Genomic DNA, 20,791 nt, shown 5'->3' on the forward strand with positions numbered 1-20,791 from the left:
ACTGTTATGCGACACTACTTTGCACACTCAGTAGTTTTACCTTTGTCTCCTCCTAAGGAATGACCCTGGCAACTCACAGATGCTTCTTCTAGCTCTTTTTGGATATAAAACTGTGTGTTTCTCTCATTGTTGCTTTTGATTTAGTTTTTAATGTATAATTTTATTATAGCTAGTTATATTTTTAACACCTGGATCTAATACTTAAAAATCAAACATTTGGACTAGTTATATAATAATTTGCTGCTTTCTGCTAAGCTATCACCAAAGCACTTGGTTTGTTTATGCCAATTATCAATGACAACCAAAGGATAAAGTAACCACGAAGCAACATCTTAGAGAGGTCAGAAGCTTGAGAGAGTTACGCCCAGATCCTGGTGGTGAAACCTACTGCTCCAATTTAGAGTCATGCAAAGGAGTGCGTGTTAGCTTAGGGAAGAATCTTATAAGGTCACTTCGAACACACTGCAGAAAAATCCAGAAAGTTTTTTCATTGTTTTGAACTGAAAAAATTTCACAAGGAAGAGTCGAATGTAAAAAATAAAAATAAAAAAGTGTGTGTCTCTGTCTTTGTGTGTGTGTGTGTGCGCGCGCGCGCACGTGTGTGCGTGCATGTGTGTGTGTGTGTGTGTGTTTTGAAGATTGCATGAAAGTTTTAGCATCAAAGCAAGTACTAATATGTTGGGAAAGAAAAAGATAGGGTTATGATAAAACAAAAAAAAATGATAAGGGAATTAAAAGGTGTCAACAGATTACAGTGACCTCAGAAATGAGCTTTATTAAACTAATAACTTGTCCATTGTTGTAGGAGAATAGAGAGATACGGTGAGGGTCACCATACTCCCTCCCTACAGCGTGCTTAGTTTTGGACTTATGATAGGACTTTCCCGCAGGAAAAGGTACTCAGCCCTCCACAACTGACATCTGGCAAAAAGGAAAAGTGCAATGAAAAGATAGGAAGGACTCTGCCATTTTGTGTGGGATATTTGGCCTCCATCACAGCACATATCGGTCTCATAGCTCCTGGTACTGACTAGCACAGATGACTCCAGATAGCACCAAATACACTGAGAGGTTTACAGTCACACCTAGTTGAGAACTATTGTTTTAAGAGACTCATCTCTCATGATTTCTTCTCCCTGGTTCTTTGTGTTACTTGTCATGGTCTAATTAAGAGTAAGAAAGGAATTAGAAAAACAGGAATTTGTTATAGTTTGTGCCACAATAGCAACGTTTCAATATTTGATAAAAGAAATCCAACGCTTTCTGCATGTTCCGGATGAGCTGTAATTCTGACTTGTTTGATGTCATATTGTCTTACTGTCTCAATCTTCTCTATTCTTAATTATTCAAACGTGACAAATGGAGACATTGTAACATCTAATTAGAAGAAGAATTGATAGATTTTTATAAAAAGGTTTATTTCTTTAAAGATAAGGGGTTTGTGTCTTAGGTATGCACCTTCATCTCCCCCTTGTCCCCCAACATTTATATCACGTCTATAAGACATGGAACGTTTCTGGGAAGTCACTAGTGCAGAAGCTCACATTCCTCAGGCACAGCAACAGTGACAACCTTGGTTGTCATACTGCAATAAATAGTGTGGTGCATTACAAAATACATTTCTGTGGTGGAACAGTAGACACAGAACGCCCCTTCTCTTCTCTGTTTCCTAAGGGAAATATTTCTTGGAGGGACTAGGAAGCTACGTGTTACCCTCCTCAAAGAGTGTATGAACCAAACGTCTGCTGTGCACTCCCGTGGCACAGTTTATCCTGCATAAAATAAGATCGAGTACCTTTTGGTGCAGAAGAGTTGAAAGCTTACCTGAAAGTGGGACTACAGATATAAAACAGATTTAAATGGTCCCTCTCTCGCGTTACATTGTAAAGGCATTGGGGGGAAATGCTAGGGAATTTATAACTTCTTCCTCACTCCCATAGCTGAAAAAAGGGGCATCAGAAATGCAGTCAGGATATGCAATGTGTCTCCTGGGCATCTAGGATAAATGTGATGGGGTCTGGACGGGAGAATGGAGAAGGATATAGTTACTCCCCAAGTACACATAACGTGCTACTATAAGGTTACTTTGAAATTTGTTTTATTGTTGTGTTACCTAAACAATAATGTTATTGCCTGGAGTTACCAAATAAAGACAGCCATTGACAGCATTATTTGATCATCCAGCAGTAACATCCCTCTTGACAAGGCAAGTCAGACAAGGCTCTCCCAAGGCTGGACAGTCATTCTAACTAACCGTACAACTGACTAGAAACCCAAGGCTTGTTGCAAGAGAGGAAACCCCCCCCAAAAACTGATTTCTTTATTTATTTCCAGGGTCTGTCATAGCCAATACTTTCTAGTGCCTGAGGAAGATAATAAAGCTAAATTAATTTTAATCATAAATGTGTGTGTGTGTGTGTGTGTGTGTGTGTGTGTGTGTGTGAGAGAGAGAGAGAGAGAGAGAGAGAGAGAGAGAGAGATCTATATGGGGAAAAAAAAAGAAATGGAAAAGGAATAAAACTAATTTCAGGTTCTCACTTCCCATTATGCTCCTGAGAATATTTGCTGGCAAATGTATACATTCCTTTATTTTATTTATAAAAGTGTAGCCTATACAGCTCTAGGCTTTAATGTCTTGGAAAAAAACAACCAACAACCAAATGTTCTTCTTTGTGTGTAAGTCTCAAATCAGAATTGAGGTCCTCATCTATCCCACAGTTCAGCAATCATTTCTTTCCAGAAACCAGTTCATTATTTTCACAAATACTCTGGTCCCTATAAATTGATGATAACAATGGATTATCAAGTTACACTTTGCAACAACTTGGCATTAATGTGCTATAATAGTGAACCATCAGGACATTTGGAAATAGGCTACATGAAAGAAATACCACTATGCTTAGAAACTGACAGACAAAAGATGTGCAGGGTTATTGTCTTTAAGACATTAGGAGATGCGGCATAGACAAATAGCACACAGGATGGAACGAATTCAGCAAGTGAAAAGATGAGCAAATAAACATTTTAGAATGATCACTATGAGACAAGAATTTAGGCTTTCCTGAGTGATGCGGAGACTTGGAGAATCAAGGAAGACTGTTGGAGGGTAGCATTATAGAACAGATAGATATAGTCATTTTGGAATCTTAGTTATTTGTGAAGAGAGGAATGACCTTGCCTAAAGAAGAGAAAGAGTAAAAGTAAAGAGCTGGGCGTGGTGGTTCACACCTTTAATCCCTGCACTTAGGAGGAAAAGGCAGGCGGATCACTGTGAGTTCGAGGCCAGCCTGGTGTACAAAACGAGTCCAAGACAGCCAAGATACCATAGAGAAATCCTGTCTCGAAAAACCAAACCAAACTAAACCAAACCAAACCAAACCAAACCAAACCAAACCAAAACACTAAAAGTAAAGACTGAAGCTATCCAAGTTTAAATCTATCATAAAGCGAAGATGAAAGCACAGATTGTCGGTTTTCTTATAGACATGGTCAAATCAGTACCATTGGGAGTGGAGAAACTTATAATTTACAGTAGCACAATGAAAAATAATTATTCAAATAATAAAGTACTGTACTAGAGCATGGCAAATTATTCCTGGGGTGTAGAGACAACCATGATAAGAAGAAAAGTGGACTTTGAAGCATGACCAGGAGTTTCCAAGATGCCATGTAGAGGGAGGATTTTCTGAAACATAATGAAGAGGCAAGAATATATAACATGAAATAAGAGAAGCCAGGAGCCAAGTAGAGACATGACTCAGCAGCTCAAAGTGCCTGCTGCTCTTGTCAATGATTCAAGTTTGTTTTACTGTATCCATGTCCAGTGGCTTACCACCACCACACACATAGCTCCTAGGAACCCAACACTCTCTTTCAGCCTTCATGAGTATACTCATCAATGTATGCACACAGAGAGAAACACACACATACACTTACAAATAATACTAATACTAATACAGGAATAGGAAGGCCAAATACTCTGGATGGACTCAGATTGTATATACTCTTATAAAAATGGGTTGCAAAAATTAATTCCCCCTTTTGGAGGAAGGAATTGCAAAATTATTTTCTGTGAATTTTGAACATATAGACTGGAATCATATAGGACAAGAATTGGAATGATAAGTGGGTAGCTTGAGAGTCTCCCGTGTGCATCCTACTGAGACATCCCTATTGTTGAATGTTTATTCAACAGAGGTGTCAGATGTTACAGACTATAATACCCAATCCTGGGTGAGTGTCATCCAGAGTGTTGAGTTAAGTGTGAAGGTCAAGACCACCGAGCAATGATAAATGAAGACTTTAGTTGCTCAGTATCTGAAACTTCAGACTCTACAATAGCTGGGGAGGCCATGTAGTTGTCTCATCTTTATGACTATTTCTTCACTGGTAAGTTGATGTTGATACTGGTCTTTCTCATGTAGCATCATTGAAAGACTTAAATAACTTAATGATATCTGCACACTGTCTTTGTTTAAACACTGTGTGCAACAGAGGAAGACCTCAATCAATACCAGCCAAGGTCCATGCTCATCACTACATTGCCATATGAAATAGTCCAATGACTGAAAGACCAATCATTCTTTTGGTAAGTTGGCCTTGGTTATCCTTTGAAGCAACGGATTTCTGAATTAGGGAAGGAGATGATAGATAGGCAAGGCACTTCAAAATACTGTTGGTAATTGTTCATCCATTACAGTGCCATGCAAAGATGGAAGACAAAATTAGATTTTTTTCTTCACAGCTTTGAACTTGAGTAATTAGAACACTGATTTTTACCATCGATATCAGTGAGTTACAAAGATTTCTCAATAGTACCTGACCTGAGGGTTATTGGAGCTTTAAGTTGGATAATTAATAAAAGGAACAGTGATAGGCAAAGTATAATCTTTCAAGAGATTTATCCATTAACATAGACTTCATCATTGTCTTCATGAAGGCAGACACATCTGCATAGACTAAGAGCCTCATTTCCTCTGATAATTCACTGCCTCAGAAGAGAGATGATTCAGCAGGAAGAGCTCGAAGGAGGAGTCAGACAGAAGCAGAAACTAGACTCTCAAGATAACCCTTTTTTTTAACCTGATTGTTCACAGAGGCTTCTGGTTTCAGGGGAGCTAGGCATCTTTCAATACTTCTGTTTACGCAGTATTTAAAGCATTTAGATGTATGGTCCCTGCTCCTGGAATCTGGGATACTGTGTCATCATGTTTGTTGTGAGTCTAAGAGCTTGAACAGTTGAGTGTCTTTTTCTACTATTCTATTTCTAGCCCACCTCCCCCTGATAAACAATGTGTAGGGAATGTTTGCCTTTATGTTTGCCAAAAAGTGGCAGGAGTCTGGTGATAGAGAGGACAGGAGAAAGCTAGGTACTGCTTGGAGCAACACAGAAAGGCTTGACAAACTACTTCAAGTTTGAGATGGTTAAAAAAAAAAAAAAAAAAAAAAAAAAAAAAAAAAAAAAAAAAAAACTTGCTAAATGAGGTCACCAAAATTCATGGTTAATAGGATTTTTCTCTCTAGGCTTATGCCTGTAATGCAAGATGTAAAAATGTAATGATAAGGAATAAGAGAGGGAGGAGAAGTATGCAGGGGACTCAGAGGTTCGCAGTGCTGCAGTGTTCAGGAAAGGGAACTTCAGAAGAGCCTTTATCTAAGGGTAACAAGATCCAGCCTGTACGCAGAGGCACTTCATTAAGCATGCAGTTTCTGAATGGCTCCCAGAGAGACTCAGAGTGCTAAAAAAATAGCCCTGAAGAGCTTATATTAATAGAAAAAGTAGATGTAAAATGCAAGTTATCAGCATCTTTCAGGAAATGTCAGATGCTAATAAGTGCTATAGCAATGCTATGAGCAGAATATTAATTGTAGAAATTGGATCATGATTAGTGAGTGGGAAAATAGCATCTGGAGATCAGAAGGAAGACTCAGAAGCAATGGCAGAGGCTTAGCCTCCAGAAAAAAAGGGTCTATGCTTTGGTTAGAGAGGCTATCAGCGAAGATATCAGGATGAGCGAACTCATGAAATTAAGTCACAGTAAGGCAGCTCCAGATACACATCCAGTGCCTGTCACTGTTCTTGCCCAAAGTAGCTACCTTCTACACCACATTATGTGGCTCTCCACCTCTAACATCCCGCCAAAAATTCATTGTTTATAAACAAAGGAAGGAGATTAGTACATTTTATATGGCTGAGTAAGTATCATCATAGGCATCCAGAAGATCATTCTTTCTAAGAAATTCATCAACATATGGGTTTCCCAGTCTTTTTTTCCCAGATCAGTAGGAAACCATTATCCCAATCAGGGCCATTTCCACAAATGAATGCCACATAGCAATAGATTACCAAGCAGTCCACGTGCTCTACCTTGGTAGGGGGTCATGGATGCGTGTACCACATGTTCAGAATTTCCTTGCTAAGTTAGTTGCCCTGCAGCATTTCTTATCTTGAGGTTATCGAGGAGAATGGACAATGGGGAAGGGGATGTTTCTGCCCAAAAGACTCTGCTATGTTTCTTCAGACTACAAAAATCATACCTGCCCACTATCATTTGTTAACTACCTGTAAATTACTAAGGGGCAGAAATATCTAAACTTGACTAAGATGTCTTTCTTTTGTGAAGATCTATATTGCTTGAGTCCCTGATTTCTAATCTCATTTGGGGAAAAAATTCACTTTTATACTTTAAAAGAATCTTATCAATTGAGAATTCCATAGATTGTATTTTGATCATATTCACTTACCTTCCTGAATTCACTCTAGATCTACTCCTTGTTTCATATTTACCTGCGGTTTTTTGCCTTAATTCTTTTTTAAGCCAATTGAGCCCAATTAGTGATGCCTATATACTTTTTTATATGTGGCCATTCGCTGAAGCATGGTGGAGCTACCAAGCCCCACACCCTTAGAAAACTAACTCTCCCTCTTTCTACAGTCATCAATCACTAAGAGTTTCTAAGCTGGTCAACACAAAGGCCCACAACTGGCCAGGGGACGGAGAAAGAGACTTCGGAGAGGAGCGTCCAGTCCCAAGCGGGAGCATCTATAGCACACTCCTCTCTCTTCTCTGGAATTAGGGGTCATTGCAAATGAGGGGGTGGAAATACTGTAAGAGCCGTAGGTGGGATGAGTACAATAAAGTAGAGAGTTCCAGATAGAGCTGGGCAGTTGAACATACAAGCTCACAGATGTTGTAACAGCACACACACAAGACCTGTGCAAACTCAGCAAAAAGTTTTTAAAGAAGGTAGAGAAAGAAAATTTCTCGGCAAATTTAATTTTCTTTGATGCCTTCTCCTATTATTATTTTTGCTTGTTCTTTTTTGGGAAGATCTTCGGCTACACGCCTCTATATACTTGACTTCCAAATTTCAGGACTATACTTTTTACTAATATCCAATCATTTTTATTCTCCTAGTTTTACTAATGATGGAGTCGTTGTTTCACTTTGTTGGTTATTTTCATATGAAACTGAACCTTTTAGAACATGACCTGGTTAAAATCAGCAGCCCCATCAGACCCCCACTTCACCCACTGGAGTTTATTTTTATTTTTATTCTCTTTGCAATTTAAAAATTTATCATAAATGCAATTACGTTCTATTTACCACCTCTGAAGAAAGGGAAATAATTATTTTATAAATGCTATAGGATTTAGAATGAATATGATGACCTGAAGTGTTATTATAAACTGAATAATCCCTTTTGATTTGTAAAGAATAAGTCAATGATTAACATCACAAAACTACCCCAGCCTTCCCCCCCCCCTTTTTTTTTCTCATCTTGGGATATAATTGCATCTATTGTGAAAAGCATACCAGCATGCAATGAAGTATAATTAAAAGTAGATTTCTCCTCCGCTAGTGCGATGACAGCCCCGGCACAGTGGGAGTCTAGACATAATAGAAAGTCAGTTGGGTGAAGCTAGCCAGGAGCTAGAGACCATTTGCTCATACTCTTTTTACTTGGTGTCATGTGGCTCTCACAGAAAGTTTATTTGTGAATTGGGGAGAATAAAATCATAAAGCTGCATTATAGATGTTTCCAGAGACCTCTGCATTCATATCTTTAGATCTACATATACATTTATGCTGCTAATTACATTCATCAACCTTTTCCTGGATCTCTCTATGCAGATAACACTGGTCTCAAACGGTGCTTCTGGCTAGCCTTACAGGCATGTGTCACCATGCTTGGCTTCAGCAGTCATCTTTTAAAACTATCTAGTAACCATGGTTTAAAGTCTAATTATGGAGCAAAGTATGAGTTACTAATTTCCTATTCACTTTGATATAAAGCACTCTCATGTAACTCATTTGAGATATATGAAATACTTATTAGTTCTACATTTAAAATTTATTATAATTTAAAATTTTTTCAATTAAAATATAATTACATTATTTCCCACTTCCTTCTCTCCCTCCAACTTTACCAAACCCCCTTACACTCATGGCCCTTTTCTTAACTTGTCACACACATAAATATATGAGCATACTGTGCTGAGTCCTTTTAGTGTTGCTTGAATCTATGATGTTAGGACAGGCATTTTGGTATTGGATGACCCATCAGGTTCATCCTCCAGAAAGACTAATTCGCTCTCTACATTATTTTTTATATCAGATTGTATTTACTTTTGGGTGTATACATGTGAACACATATGCACATAAATGCCATAGTATGCACATAGATGTCAGAAGACAAATTGTAGGATTCACTTCTTTTCCTCCACCATCTGGGTCCTGAGGCTTCCAGGGTCGGCACCAGGCACCTTATCGTCTGAGCCATCTAACTGGCACGAGCATTTTCTTTTTTTCTTTTTTCTTTTCTCTCTTTTTTTTTAAGCTTTCAAAGCTTTCTTAGGGAATGATGAAACTTGAAATCATATAGCTGAAAATCTATTGACATTAAAAAATTAAGCAGAAGAACTGTCTTTTTTGAGAGCAGCTGAACATGATGCTCCAATGTTACAGAGAGAGAATGTGTGACTGACCAGGCAGCAAACTCCCTGCTATCTCTTAGTTCTGGAAGCTACACTTCCTACTTAAATAATAATTTTATTCCTTCTCAAGTCTCTGATGGAGTTGAAGCCTAGATAGTTATAGATTCACATTTAGGCTTGAAAAGGTTAGGATTTAAGAAGATATAGAATGATTTGGGTAAAAAAGTTTAGGCTCACCTAGTAGTGCAGATAGTAGTTCCCCCAAGGTTGCCAAATACAAATGAGCTAGCCATTTTGAATCAAATTTTATATATGGCTTTCCTGATTGTTCCATAACGGTTCCCACTGTATGCAGTTTATTATAAATAAATACATTCTATATGTATTTGCAAAAGAAAAAGAGACACCTGAACATTGGAAACTAAATATTAAAGTATAAAGAAATGCTAATGGATTGGCCATCTCTTAAAATGTTCACATAAATTAAGAGAAAGATGTTTTGTTGCTTGATTGGTCCCCAGCAAATGCATCTGTTCAGATTGAACAGGCATCTTGTCAGCACTCCCCAGCCACTCTGAGGCACATGCCAAATGTGTAAACCATCTATTCTGTCTACAACCTTCCCAGATGGAACTCAAAGGTTTCCAAAGAAATTTTACTAAGAAGGACAAAGAAATGAAACAGAACACCAAAAGATATACTCTAGAGATAGAAATACAAACAAGGGTGATGCTTTCAGAATTCAGATTTCTGCAGCAGTTTAGATTCTGAGCTATCATTCTGCAATTGAGGCAAAAGTTCCATTAACAAGACAGGGAACCTTGCATAAAGTGGGGCTGAACCACACAGCTGGTTTGGGTTTTTTTGTTTGTGTGTTTGTTTGATTTTGCTTTTGGTTTTTTTGTGGAGGTTTTGTTTGTTTTGTTGATTTTTTGTTTGTTTGTTTCTTGGTTTTCCAAGATAAAGTTTCTCTGTGTAGCCTTGGCCGTCCTGGACTCATTTTGTAGTCCAGGGTGGCCTAGAACACATAGAGATCTGCCTGCCTTTCAGAGTGTTGGAATTACAGGCATGCACCATCATGCCTGGCTTCCTTTTAGATTTTGAATGTGTGTTTATATGTGTGTGTGCATTTTTGTGTGTGAGTTGGTATGTAAATGTTCACACTCAAGTGTATGTATGTGGAGATCATAGGTCAATGTCAAGTGTCTTTTTTGATTATTCTCCATCTTATATTTTGAGACAAAATCTGTCACAGCACTTGAAGCTTGCCATTTTGCCCCAATGTTTGGCCATCTCCTTGGTCTCTCTCCCTGTAACTAGCATCACATGCACAACTACCATCAAACCTAGCTTTTATATAAGTACTTGAAGCCTAAACTCAGTTCTTCCTGCTTTCATGGCAGGCACTGTAAGCTGAGTCATTAGATGGGTGCAATGTGGTTTTGATGGATATTGTTTTGTTAACTGACCCTCAGTTTAAAAGAAAACTGTGTGTAGTCATAATATGGCTTTCATTTTAAGCACATGTGTAGAGAAATACATATTTGAAACATTTCATTGATATAAGAATAAGACTTTAAAATATTAAGATTTTATATTGGTTTCCTTTATGTTACACTATTTTTTTTTTCTAAATTGACAAATAGTCTGAAGTCCATTTCTATACCATTAAGAAAAATCTAGTAAGGTCACTTAGCTGAATTTACATAAGCCATCAATTATTGATCTGTAGATGAATATTTATTTACACAGTTTTACTTTGATTCCTGTGTTGAATCTTTGCCTTTTAACAACGTGTTAGAGAACTCCTTGGACACTCATGCTAGACGAAATCAAATGAACACGCTTAGTAACCACTGTGTTGAAGACATCATTATTCCAATCACAGTGATTCCATTACATGGAAACACATCAGCAAGTTGGTTTCCTTAAATAATGCCGAGAGGAGGGGAGGACTACATGCTAACATTCTTATGTGTTTAGCCATTAGAAAAGAGCATTTAACCCTGACAGTAGAGTGTTTTTCAACTGTATAAATCATTTATGTATATTTGTTTTGTCTTACTCTCTAGATATCTCCTGTTTACTCTAAATCTCCCCAGCTGAGCTTACCAGAGAAAAAAATGATAAAATTCTGTCGATTAATCATTTCAACTGAACGTGCAGAAAAAAAAATTAGAAAATAATAATGTAAAATCAGAACACAGGCAGGAGAGCCTTGGCACTTCAATCATCCACACCCAGGCCTTCAGAGCAGCTATCAGCAAGCCTTTGAGCAGGTGAAATCCATAGAACTCATCCTTCGATGCACAGAGTCCTTTGAAGGAGGAGACTGGTCTGCTTCATCGGAGCATCTGATTGACAGCTAGTGAGAAGAGTAAGTGCTAAACTTGAGGAACATGCCCGGAACATCTCTCCTAAATAATGTTATACAAGCTCTAGATAGGAGAGGCTTATGTATTGGCTTCAGCCCTGGAGGAGCTTGAAGCCTAGGGCAGGGATGAAGAGGTAAGATGAACAGAGCAATTCAGTGCCTAAGAAAGGGTGTCATGTGTCTGCACTACAGTTACAGAAGGATCATGTCCTATTCCAGAAATGCAGAGTGAGTCACACACCTGGTTTATCCCTCATGACCTCCCTGCGTTGTCATTGGCATACCTGTACTAAGTGCTCAGTAAATGCTACTTTCCTCTCTCCGAGCTATATCAGAATTAATATTTGCAAATGATACATCACTGTTTTCTCTGCTCCCTGAATGCAAGATGGCCAGCTGCTTCATGCTCCTGCTGCCGTCACAGAGTATACCCTCAAATTGTTAACAAAAACAAACTCTTCCGCCTCTGTTGTTTTTATTAATATTTTGTTTACCACATCAACAAGTGACTGGTGCTCCTGTTTCAAAATCTAAATAGAGAAACTTAGTAAAAATAAGTGCTATTTATCACTGTTCCACATTACGCCTACGTTTCCTTGGTTCATACCATCTGACTTTGTAGAGTCATTTTTCCTAATACCATATTAGTTTACCAGGACTGTTAAGTCTCAACTTATAGTATATCCTAGGCTTCAGCTTATGACATCATAACAACGCTTACTTAAAACAATGCCCGATGCAGTCATGCCCACGTTCCCTCGGTTGACATATACACAGTTTGATATTCTGCTTTGTGTTTACCTCTTGCTTACTTTTTCTTAACAACTGGCATATGTCTAGGTGTAACACTTTGGAGTTTTGATTGAAGCACTTAACCATGCTTTTAAACTAATAATTAAATTAATATAATCTTATAACTTATAGTAAAAGCGATTTGAATGTCAAAAGATTCCAAACACTGTCATGTCACTGCAAAATTATTTGACTTTACCCATAGAAATATATATGTCAAGGAATTTTAATTTCTCGAATAAATATAGTATTGCATTTAGAAAAGTACTTCTCCACCTTTCTAATTCCGTGATCCTTGAATAGAGTTCCTTATGTTGTGAAACGTCCCCACCACAAATTTCTTTCATTGCTACTTCATAAGTGTAATTTTGCTACTCTGAAGAATCACAATGCAAATGTCTGATATGCAGGATGTCTGCTATGTGACCCCCTAAAGGAGTAATGACCCACAGGAAGGGAGCTGCTGACCTAGGAGGATAGAGATATGAGAGGTACAGTCCGAAGTCAGCCAACTTTCTTCCTTGCCACAACCTATGCTTTCATTACTGTTACATTTCTCTTTAGCAGAACATAGTATAATCAAGGAAGAGTTTTAAATTTTCAAATGGAAGTATATGCATGAGTCTTTGTGCCAGTTAAGAGAAATGAAAGCCATTAACCTCCACTTTGGGACTGACTCAGAAGCAAATGTCAAACAGACGCCACTGACCTGAGGAGATGTCGATTTGGCTTGTCTTGGTCTGTGTGGTATTTATGTGGACGCCCACTTTGCTCTCCGCAAGGTCGATCTCCACATTTCCCAAGTTGTCTGCAAAATGACTGAAGAGCAGGAGACCACTGGGGTTCCACGTCCTGAACTGGAAACTGACTGAGAACAGGTCCTGGTTAAGCCTGCCAGGTACCTCCAGGTAGCTTGTAGCATTGAAGAAGACAGGTACTGTATGGGGCTCCACACAAGAAAAACTCAGATTTCCCTACAAGCAAACAAACATCTGTGTGAGTCTATTTACAAAGAGATGGTTCTACAAATCTCAAAACAGTGATGGGATATATATACATACACACACAAACTTAAGGGATAGCACCTCAGCCTGATTCAGTGTGTGCCTGGATCCTGATGGAACTTCCTGGAGCGTTAGACCCAATACATGCAATAGTCAGAGTGTACCAGCACCAGGCAAAAGACTGACAGCTTATCAGCCTGCTCTGATGGCCTTCTTTTATCTTTTGAAGGAATTATCTTCTTAAATATTTTAAGGAATTTGATGACATTATTACCTCTGTTGCCTTCTATTATAGATATATAATATATGAATATATAATATATGAATATATATATATATATATATATATATATATATATATATATATATATATATATATATATATATAATCTCCCCAATGCCAAGCTATTCTACTGTAGCCCATTAACTGATAAATTTGAAGCACATTGTCTGCCTGAGTTACTATTTAAATTGTTTGATCTGCACCTTCTCAGGAGTGCCTATGCAGAGCCATTGAGGTGTTCCAGGTGACCACTTGCCCGTGTTGTAGGGTTGTGTCCCAGGCAACTTAAAGACCCTTCCTGAGTAAGCCTGGTGACTGGTGGACTAGTGCGGTGGGAGGGTGTGGGTATGAGGAGACAGGTAGACAGGCAGCTGAGTGGATTTCACTGAAATAGCAGCTGCTAATATCTTTGGGCAAATTTATTATAAAATGTTCACTGTGTAGGGATGTTTACAAAAATGGGGCATTTCATAATCTTTTCCTATTTTTTTTTTACCGTATGTGTAGATTTTGCTACAAAAATTACTCTGTGGTTGCCTACAAATAATTTGTTAAAATAGAATACACTTGTAGATGCCTTATGCTTTATAAAATATTTTTGTTATTAAAATTTTTCTCTAGTTTCAACATGTTTTGTAGTTAAAGTTGGTTCCATGTTGGTGCTCTGTAGTTTGAGTACCAAATGGATACATCTCAGGGTTAATGCTGAGCTATGTTTAGTTAGAACTAACATATTACTTATTAAAATGCAGATAATAGAAATGATATTCTGATGATTCGGATTCTACACCATTTTTTCAGAAGCATCAATTTCTGAGAACAGTGAAAGGACCTATGTGCCATTTTATCCAAAACTTATAAAGCTTAAAAGTTTGTGTGTGTGTGTGTGTGTGTGTGTAATATGTGTTTGTGTGAGCACAAAATATATTCTGTGTTTTAGTAGGAATGGATAGTATGTGGGATATATGTTTGTTTGTGACCCTGTGACATATGTGCTTATATACATAGTCTATGTGCATAGTATGTGGTGTGTGTTTGTGTTTGTTTTTGTTCATAGACTTTTTTGCTTGTATGTATTATAATTCCTATGTGAGGGCATGTGCTTCTATGTATACACTATGTGAAACGTCTTTATGTATTATTGTATGTTGCATATGTGTGTTTATCTGTACTTGTATATGGTCCATAATGTGTGTGTGAGTGTGTGTGTGTGTGTGTGTGTGTGTGTGTGTTAGTGTGTGGTCTATGTGTTTATGTGTGTACATATCACCATGTGGGATATATATGTTTGTGTGAATATTACGTTGTGTATATTAGTCAATGTTTATGTATTGTATGTGGTACATGTGTATGGTGGTTTCAATAATAATCCCATAGTCACCAGGTTGTATGACTGTTTGAAAGGATTAAATAATTTGGGATGTATGGCCTTGTTGGAGGAAGTGTGTCACTTTGAGGTCTCAAAAGCCAATGTTAGGATCAGGGTGCCACCCCCCGACAAGCAGGATCTACTGCTCCAGAGACGTGCTCCTGACATGTTTTCTGTCATGATGATAATGGACTAACCCTTAGAACCTGTAATGAAGCCCACAATTAAATGTTTTCTAAGAGTTGCCTCAGCTATGATTTCTCTACAGCAATAGAACAGTGACTAAGACGGTATGTTTATGTGTATACATAGTATGTGAAGTATGTGGTGGCATGCATAGTATGTGGCGTGTGTTAGTACATGTGGTGTAGTGAATTATATGTGTGTGAATAATGTGTGAGGTCCATATGTATGTTTGTGTTTAGTATGGAAGATATGTGTATGAGTGACCAGGTGTGAAAATATTATGATAAATAGCACAAGAAAGAAGCCATGACAATCAGGGGATCTCTTATATAGAGTCTGTAGTCTATATTTATCACTTAGAGTCACATTAGAAAGTTATTATTCCAGGTTATATCTCAATATTTATAATTTATAAAGCCTTTGTATTTTTCCTATAGTATTACTGCATATCACATTGAATATCTGTGCACACCTTAGCACACTGTTGTTTAAAGATACTTATTCTTCTTTTCCCTATACTTTATTATTTAAAGCTGATCAATTTTCATTACTTTATTCTTAGTGTAAATTTCTCATTATGTTTAAGGGAAATCTCCATCACAGAATCATTGCTATAAATTAGCTTTATAGTGTTGTTATTCTTAGTGAAGTCTGCTCACTCGGATGGGGCTATTCATTTATCCAGTTATTCCTTTAATTTTTGTCATTGTCAACCCTGAGCTCAAATCTGGGACAACAGAACCATAGGAATGCTTTTAGAGGCAGTGTGAAGAGTTGAGTAATTATCTCTTTTGGTGGCTTTTAAGTGCATGGGTCCTTAAAACGCTCTAGCCCTCCCATATGACAATGATAGATGGGAATAGCTCCTGGCCTGGCAGAACCACAAGGGAAGACCCACGATAAACATTTGTTAGTATCTTTGGAGCTACACAGCAGTACGCAGGGAGGCATGCTGCTGAAACATCCTCATTATTTGGTCTTCTCAAAGAAATCTGAAACCAGCCTCCACAGATCCAGAGGTAGCTTAGTGTGAGCTTTCGCGGACCACTCTTTCATTTCCCTAAGAACAAAGGTTTTTTTAAGCCATTATTTAATTATTATTATATAGTCTTATATAACTTTAATGTTATTCCTTGAAAATTCCATATATGTATATAATTAATTCTAGGTAGGAACCCTCCACACACTCTCAAATCTCCCTACTTCCCTGTCAGCTTGTCCTCCTTACAAGTCTTTAGTGGATAATTTAAAACCAGTGGCCACACAAGCAGCCTTGACTCAAAGTCAGTGTGAATTCTGAATATCTCAAGTATCTACACGTTGTTAGGCAACATTTGTCTTACACTGCTGAGCTGAACCCAATATGGTGAAAAGATCCATATGTTTATTGTTATTCAATGCCCTTGGGTCAATATTTTGGACTCTTACCACATTTGATGGCTCTAGTTTCTTCCTTCGAGCAAGATCAGTAATATTGACACCATTGTAGTTGATGCTTTCCATGCAGCCCTTAAAATTCTTCCTATTACTGGAACTTGGCTTGCCAGAGAAAGGTATGCCTCCAAATGTTATCTTCGAGAAAAAAAATAAATATAATTGTTATGACTACCACAAATGTCCAGCACTTTTATCTCAGTCAAAAATATGCAAACATCATAATATGCTGCCTGCAAAATATTTTGCTCATTACCTTATGCTGATGCTGAAATGCGCAATGGAATCATTAATTCCAATAATTAGATTATAACTCAACCAATAAAATAGCAAACATCCCTTGCATTTTTTTTAAAACACCAAAGGCATTTTAGAATTGTCTTGAGAGTGTTTTTAAAAGATTTTTACCTAGGAACTTTATTTTATCAAGGAATATTAAAACTATATTTTCATATTTATCATTCAAAGGCATGTTACCAATAAATGCCTCTAGTAACCTCAAGACAACCAGAACTAATATAATAAGCTGATAAAAGTGTAGCCTAAAGCAAGGAATACACATTTACTCTCTGTAGGCTTTGTGAAGTCTGAGAACTGTTTGAGTCAAAGGTTCATTAAAATTATTTTGAGTATAGAAAAGAGCTGAAAATACCATTAGCGTATGGATTAGGGACTTTGTGGGACACAGGAGCTGAAAGTTGAGTAGTCATGTTTGCACATTTTATAGATCTTGTAGCCTTTAAGGACTAAGAGCAATCTTCCCTAATGTGCTCCTCTGGGTGGAACTGTTTACAGGGGATGTCTTTCACCATGCCTCTCTCACCAGTGTTAAGTTCTGTAGCCTTAATACAAATTACACAAAATTATACTTAATCAGTATCGCTAGGAATAGTCACTACAGACAGTGCACTACTAAACACTTATACAATTGCAGTTGTAATGTCAACTTCTGTGAAGCAGATTTTCCTTTCAGTTCCACCATTTCTATTTTTTCCCCTACAGATTTTAATACAAAAGCAATTGTTGAGACTGTCACAAAAATGAAGACATTACGTTTGATATAAAGTCTTTTCAGGAGGTTGATGGGTAAATTATGTTCCATTATTTGGTGCTATGGCATTTAAAATGCTTAATTAGTTTAAAAAAAAAAGACAAATTAATGAAAGTTTAGGATGCAATGTTTTTTAAGAATGCCCCACTAAAAATAAAATCAAGTATTGTGAATCATGTTAAGATGAATATACATCACTTGCAATGAGTTCATACATGAGTGGAGAATCTAAGAATAAGCTAAAACACATAGAAAAAATAGGAACCCATTAAAGGTAAATTATAGAGCAACCAAAAATTTTAGAAATATTTAGAAAATATTTGAAAACGCAGTGACCTGGCCTTTCTAGGAACTATGAACTTGATACTGACAACAATAACTGTAATGCTAAAATGAAAAAAAAAATTAATTTGGAACAGGGTTTCTCTGTGTAGCCTTAGCTATCCTGGACTCACTTTGTAGAGCAGGCTGGCCTTGAACTCAGAGCCCTACTTGTCTCTGCCTCCCTGAGTGTTAGGATTAAAGGCATGTGCCGCCATGCCCAGCTATTGGCAATTTTTTTGTTTTGTTTTCAACATCGTCAAAATTTTAATTTATAACCTGAAGTTTCCAGACCTAGAGTCTTAATGAAAGAATTCACGAAAGAAAAGTTCACTCCTATATTTCTGGAAGGAGCTGTCTCATGCACAAAACACAAAGCAACCTTTTTCCTCCAGAAGTTGGTGCGAAATTTCTTTTGTTGATTCCTTCTAAAGAGTTCATACTAATCCATCTTATGTTTTCTTCTTTTCAAGGACATGGTTAGCATTGTATAAGAGGATGTCTATGCAGGCATGTGTGTGTGTTTGTGTGTGCATATACACATGCCATGACACATATGTAGATGTCAGAAGACAGCTGTAGAATAGGTTCTCTCCATCCGTCATGTGGGTCCCAGGGTTGAACTCTGTTCCTCAGGCTTGTCAGAAAGCACCTTTACTTGCCAAACCTTTTCTTTGGCTCATAAGATGTTTGGTGCTGGCAACATGACATTTCAAATATATTCCTATACTTGTTTCACATTCCAGATTTGTTCCTTTGTGCAAATGATTTCTTTAACAGATGCTTTGTTTTTACATTGCAATGATGATTCAAATACACTATAAATTTCTCCGAGAAGCACCGTGCTGAAGCACTGCAAGCTAATGTTATAGGATGCTTAGTGGGGAAGTGAGATCTAGTTCACTTTCCTTAAGGTATCAAGCACATATTAGTTTGCTGTTGACTTTTTCTTGTTGTGTATTGTCATTATTCAAATAAAACTGTTGGACCATAGCATTTTTAGGTATTTTTAAATTATGGTAATAAAACCTTTTTTGTAGTAGTTAGATTAAAAATCATATTTGGGAGTTTCTTTATGTACTCTTAGTAAAACTATTACCACTTTTAACCCTGATTAGTTATTTAATTGGCTACGAGGCATTTACAAAGTATAGCAGATGCTGGCAGACACCTCCAGTGTACTTTCTTCAAACCTTTATTTAAATGGGGTAATAATTATCTCCAAGTAGCTGTATCATACCCAAGTCAGTATATACAACATTTACCAACCTCTGTAGGAGTAGAGTGCTCTTACAGTATTTTATTGATAGTATGCATGCTCCTCCAAGATCATACAACGGGGAAGAAAGAGTCTTTAAACCTATCTTCCTTCCTGCCGGCCGTAAGAAATATAGGAATGTAGATTGGTGTAATTTGCCAAAGGTATAAAAATAATGCAAGAGAAAAGAGACTACAGTGGAATGGCACTTGAAACTAGAGCTGACTGAGAAGAAGATTGGATGCTTTTCATGTAAAAGAGGTAAACGCATCTGTTACATAAGCATAGATACAAATATGTTTCTATTTGTATACATATGTGCTTTTATATAACTCTTCACTGATATATATGATAGAGGTATACACACACATGTACACCCAAATATGTGTTTATTGTCTTATCATATGATCTCAGAAAAAATACGATCATATTTTCTTATTACATTAAGGGAATATGAATTACTCACGTTACACAAACAGCGAAAGTCAAAAAGGGATTCAAAGCCAGGATCTCAGCACTTTTGGAGAGTACAGGGTTAATTTTCCCTGTGTATAGAGCCACTCTCTTTCCCCCACCCATCCCACAGAAGCAGAGCTGTATTGCAGATGGTCATGGCATATCCTACGGAGCGCTGTAAATCACTTTAACTGAAGAACAGAATTAGTTTCCCTGTCCTGAAGGGAAACAAAGTATATACTCTCAGGCTACCATGTAGTTAGCAGTTTGACTGCTGACAGTGATCTTCCCACTTCATGACATAATAACACCACAGAGAGGAGGGAACAACTTTTGGGCCACTTTTACAGACAATAGCAACATCAACATTGAGCCACGTCAAAGGTGCAAAGTATTCCATCACTTCTCTTAGCTGATGATGTATGTTGCTTGGAATGGAGACAGGTGTGTTCAGTTTACTCCTAAAACTGTTGCATTGGATCCTGCTTGTACTAGCTGGCTCACCAGGACTGGCGTTAAACGGAACCGTTATTAAAACACAAATAAGATAGTGGTCAAATTAAACTATATTCAACAGAGTGTTAATATCTACTCAGAAGGAAGCTCTACACTTACTATGATATGGTACTCTTCTGTTTATTTATGCAGCAACCTGTAACTTTACTGTGCTGTGCACTGGCAATGCAATGGGCATCTTTTTGCAGTCCCCTGACAACCCCCATCCCCAACTCAGTAAAATCCAACTTATATCATAAAATTCCCGTGCTGAGGTATTTACACGATGACAATAAAAGAATCAGACCAGTGATTTCTCCCTTTTCCACTCTAGCAAGAGTTTCTTGGGACTTCTAGCACATTCCAGCTAAGCCTTAATGCCCTTTGCCTCAGACCACTCTGCAAGAATGGAAGTCAAGTAGTTTGTGGGGAGCAGGACACCCTCTTTGTGAACATGCAGAGGACTGGCTCTGTTATCCTTCAGATAAAAGTTTAAATACTTCAATATGAATTATATAAAATGTGCATTTGTAGTTAGTTTTACCAACCTATGTAGTGGGAATCGCCTTCTTGTGTTGGTACATCAAAGAGACGTGGGCAACTGTTCTGATACCTACTCTTAAATAAGCCCCAGATTTCTTTAAATGGCACACAAAGAAAGTATCTTTACTATTTAGTAAGTATCAATTACAAAAGCGGACACGACCACCCTTACTATGAACCGTGATGTTAATTACTGTTGTTTCTGGGAAGAGAGGCTATCATGCACTAGCTTACCAGTGAGAAACAATAAGTCAATCCTCATCCCTTTTTCAGTTAATTTATATTTC

At 37.5% G+C, this 20,791-nt stretch overlaps 1 protein-coding gene across 1 annotated transcript in view; it reads right to left on the reverse strand.

Annotated features, from left to right (window-relative positions):
- The window catches only part of Cntnap2 (contactin associated protein 2), a 2,113,217-nt gene that overhangs the window by 1,194,720 nt on the left and 897,706 nt on the right, over nt 1–20,791 (reverse strand). Inside the window, exons 7-8 of the mRNA XM_051152463.1 lie at nt 16,375–16,518; nt 12,814–13,078 (exon numbers count right to left, since the gene is read on the reverse strand). Coding sequence (XP_051008420.1) covers nt 12,814–13,078; nt 16,375–16,518 — 409 coding nt within the window. The remainder of the gene's footprint in view (nt 1–12,813; nt 13,079–16,374; nt 16,519–20,791) is intronic.

The sequence above is a fragment of the Acomys russatus genome, chromosome 10 (genome assembly GCF_903995435.1).
Source record: "Acomys russatus chromosome 10, mAcoRus1.1, whole genome shotgun sequence".
In the NCBI taxonomy this organism is placed as follows: domain Eukaryota; kingdom Metazoa; phylum Chordata; class Mammalia; order Rodentia; family Muridae; genus Acomys; species Acomys russatus.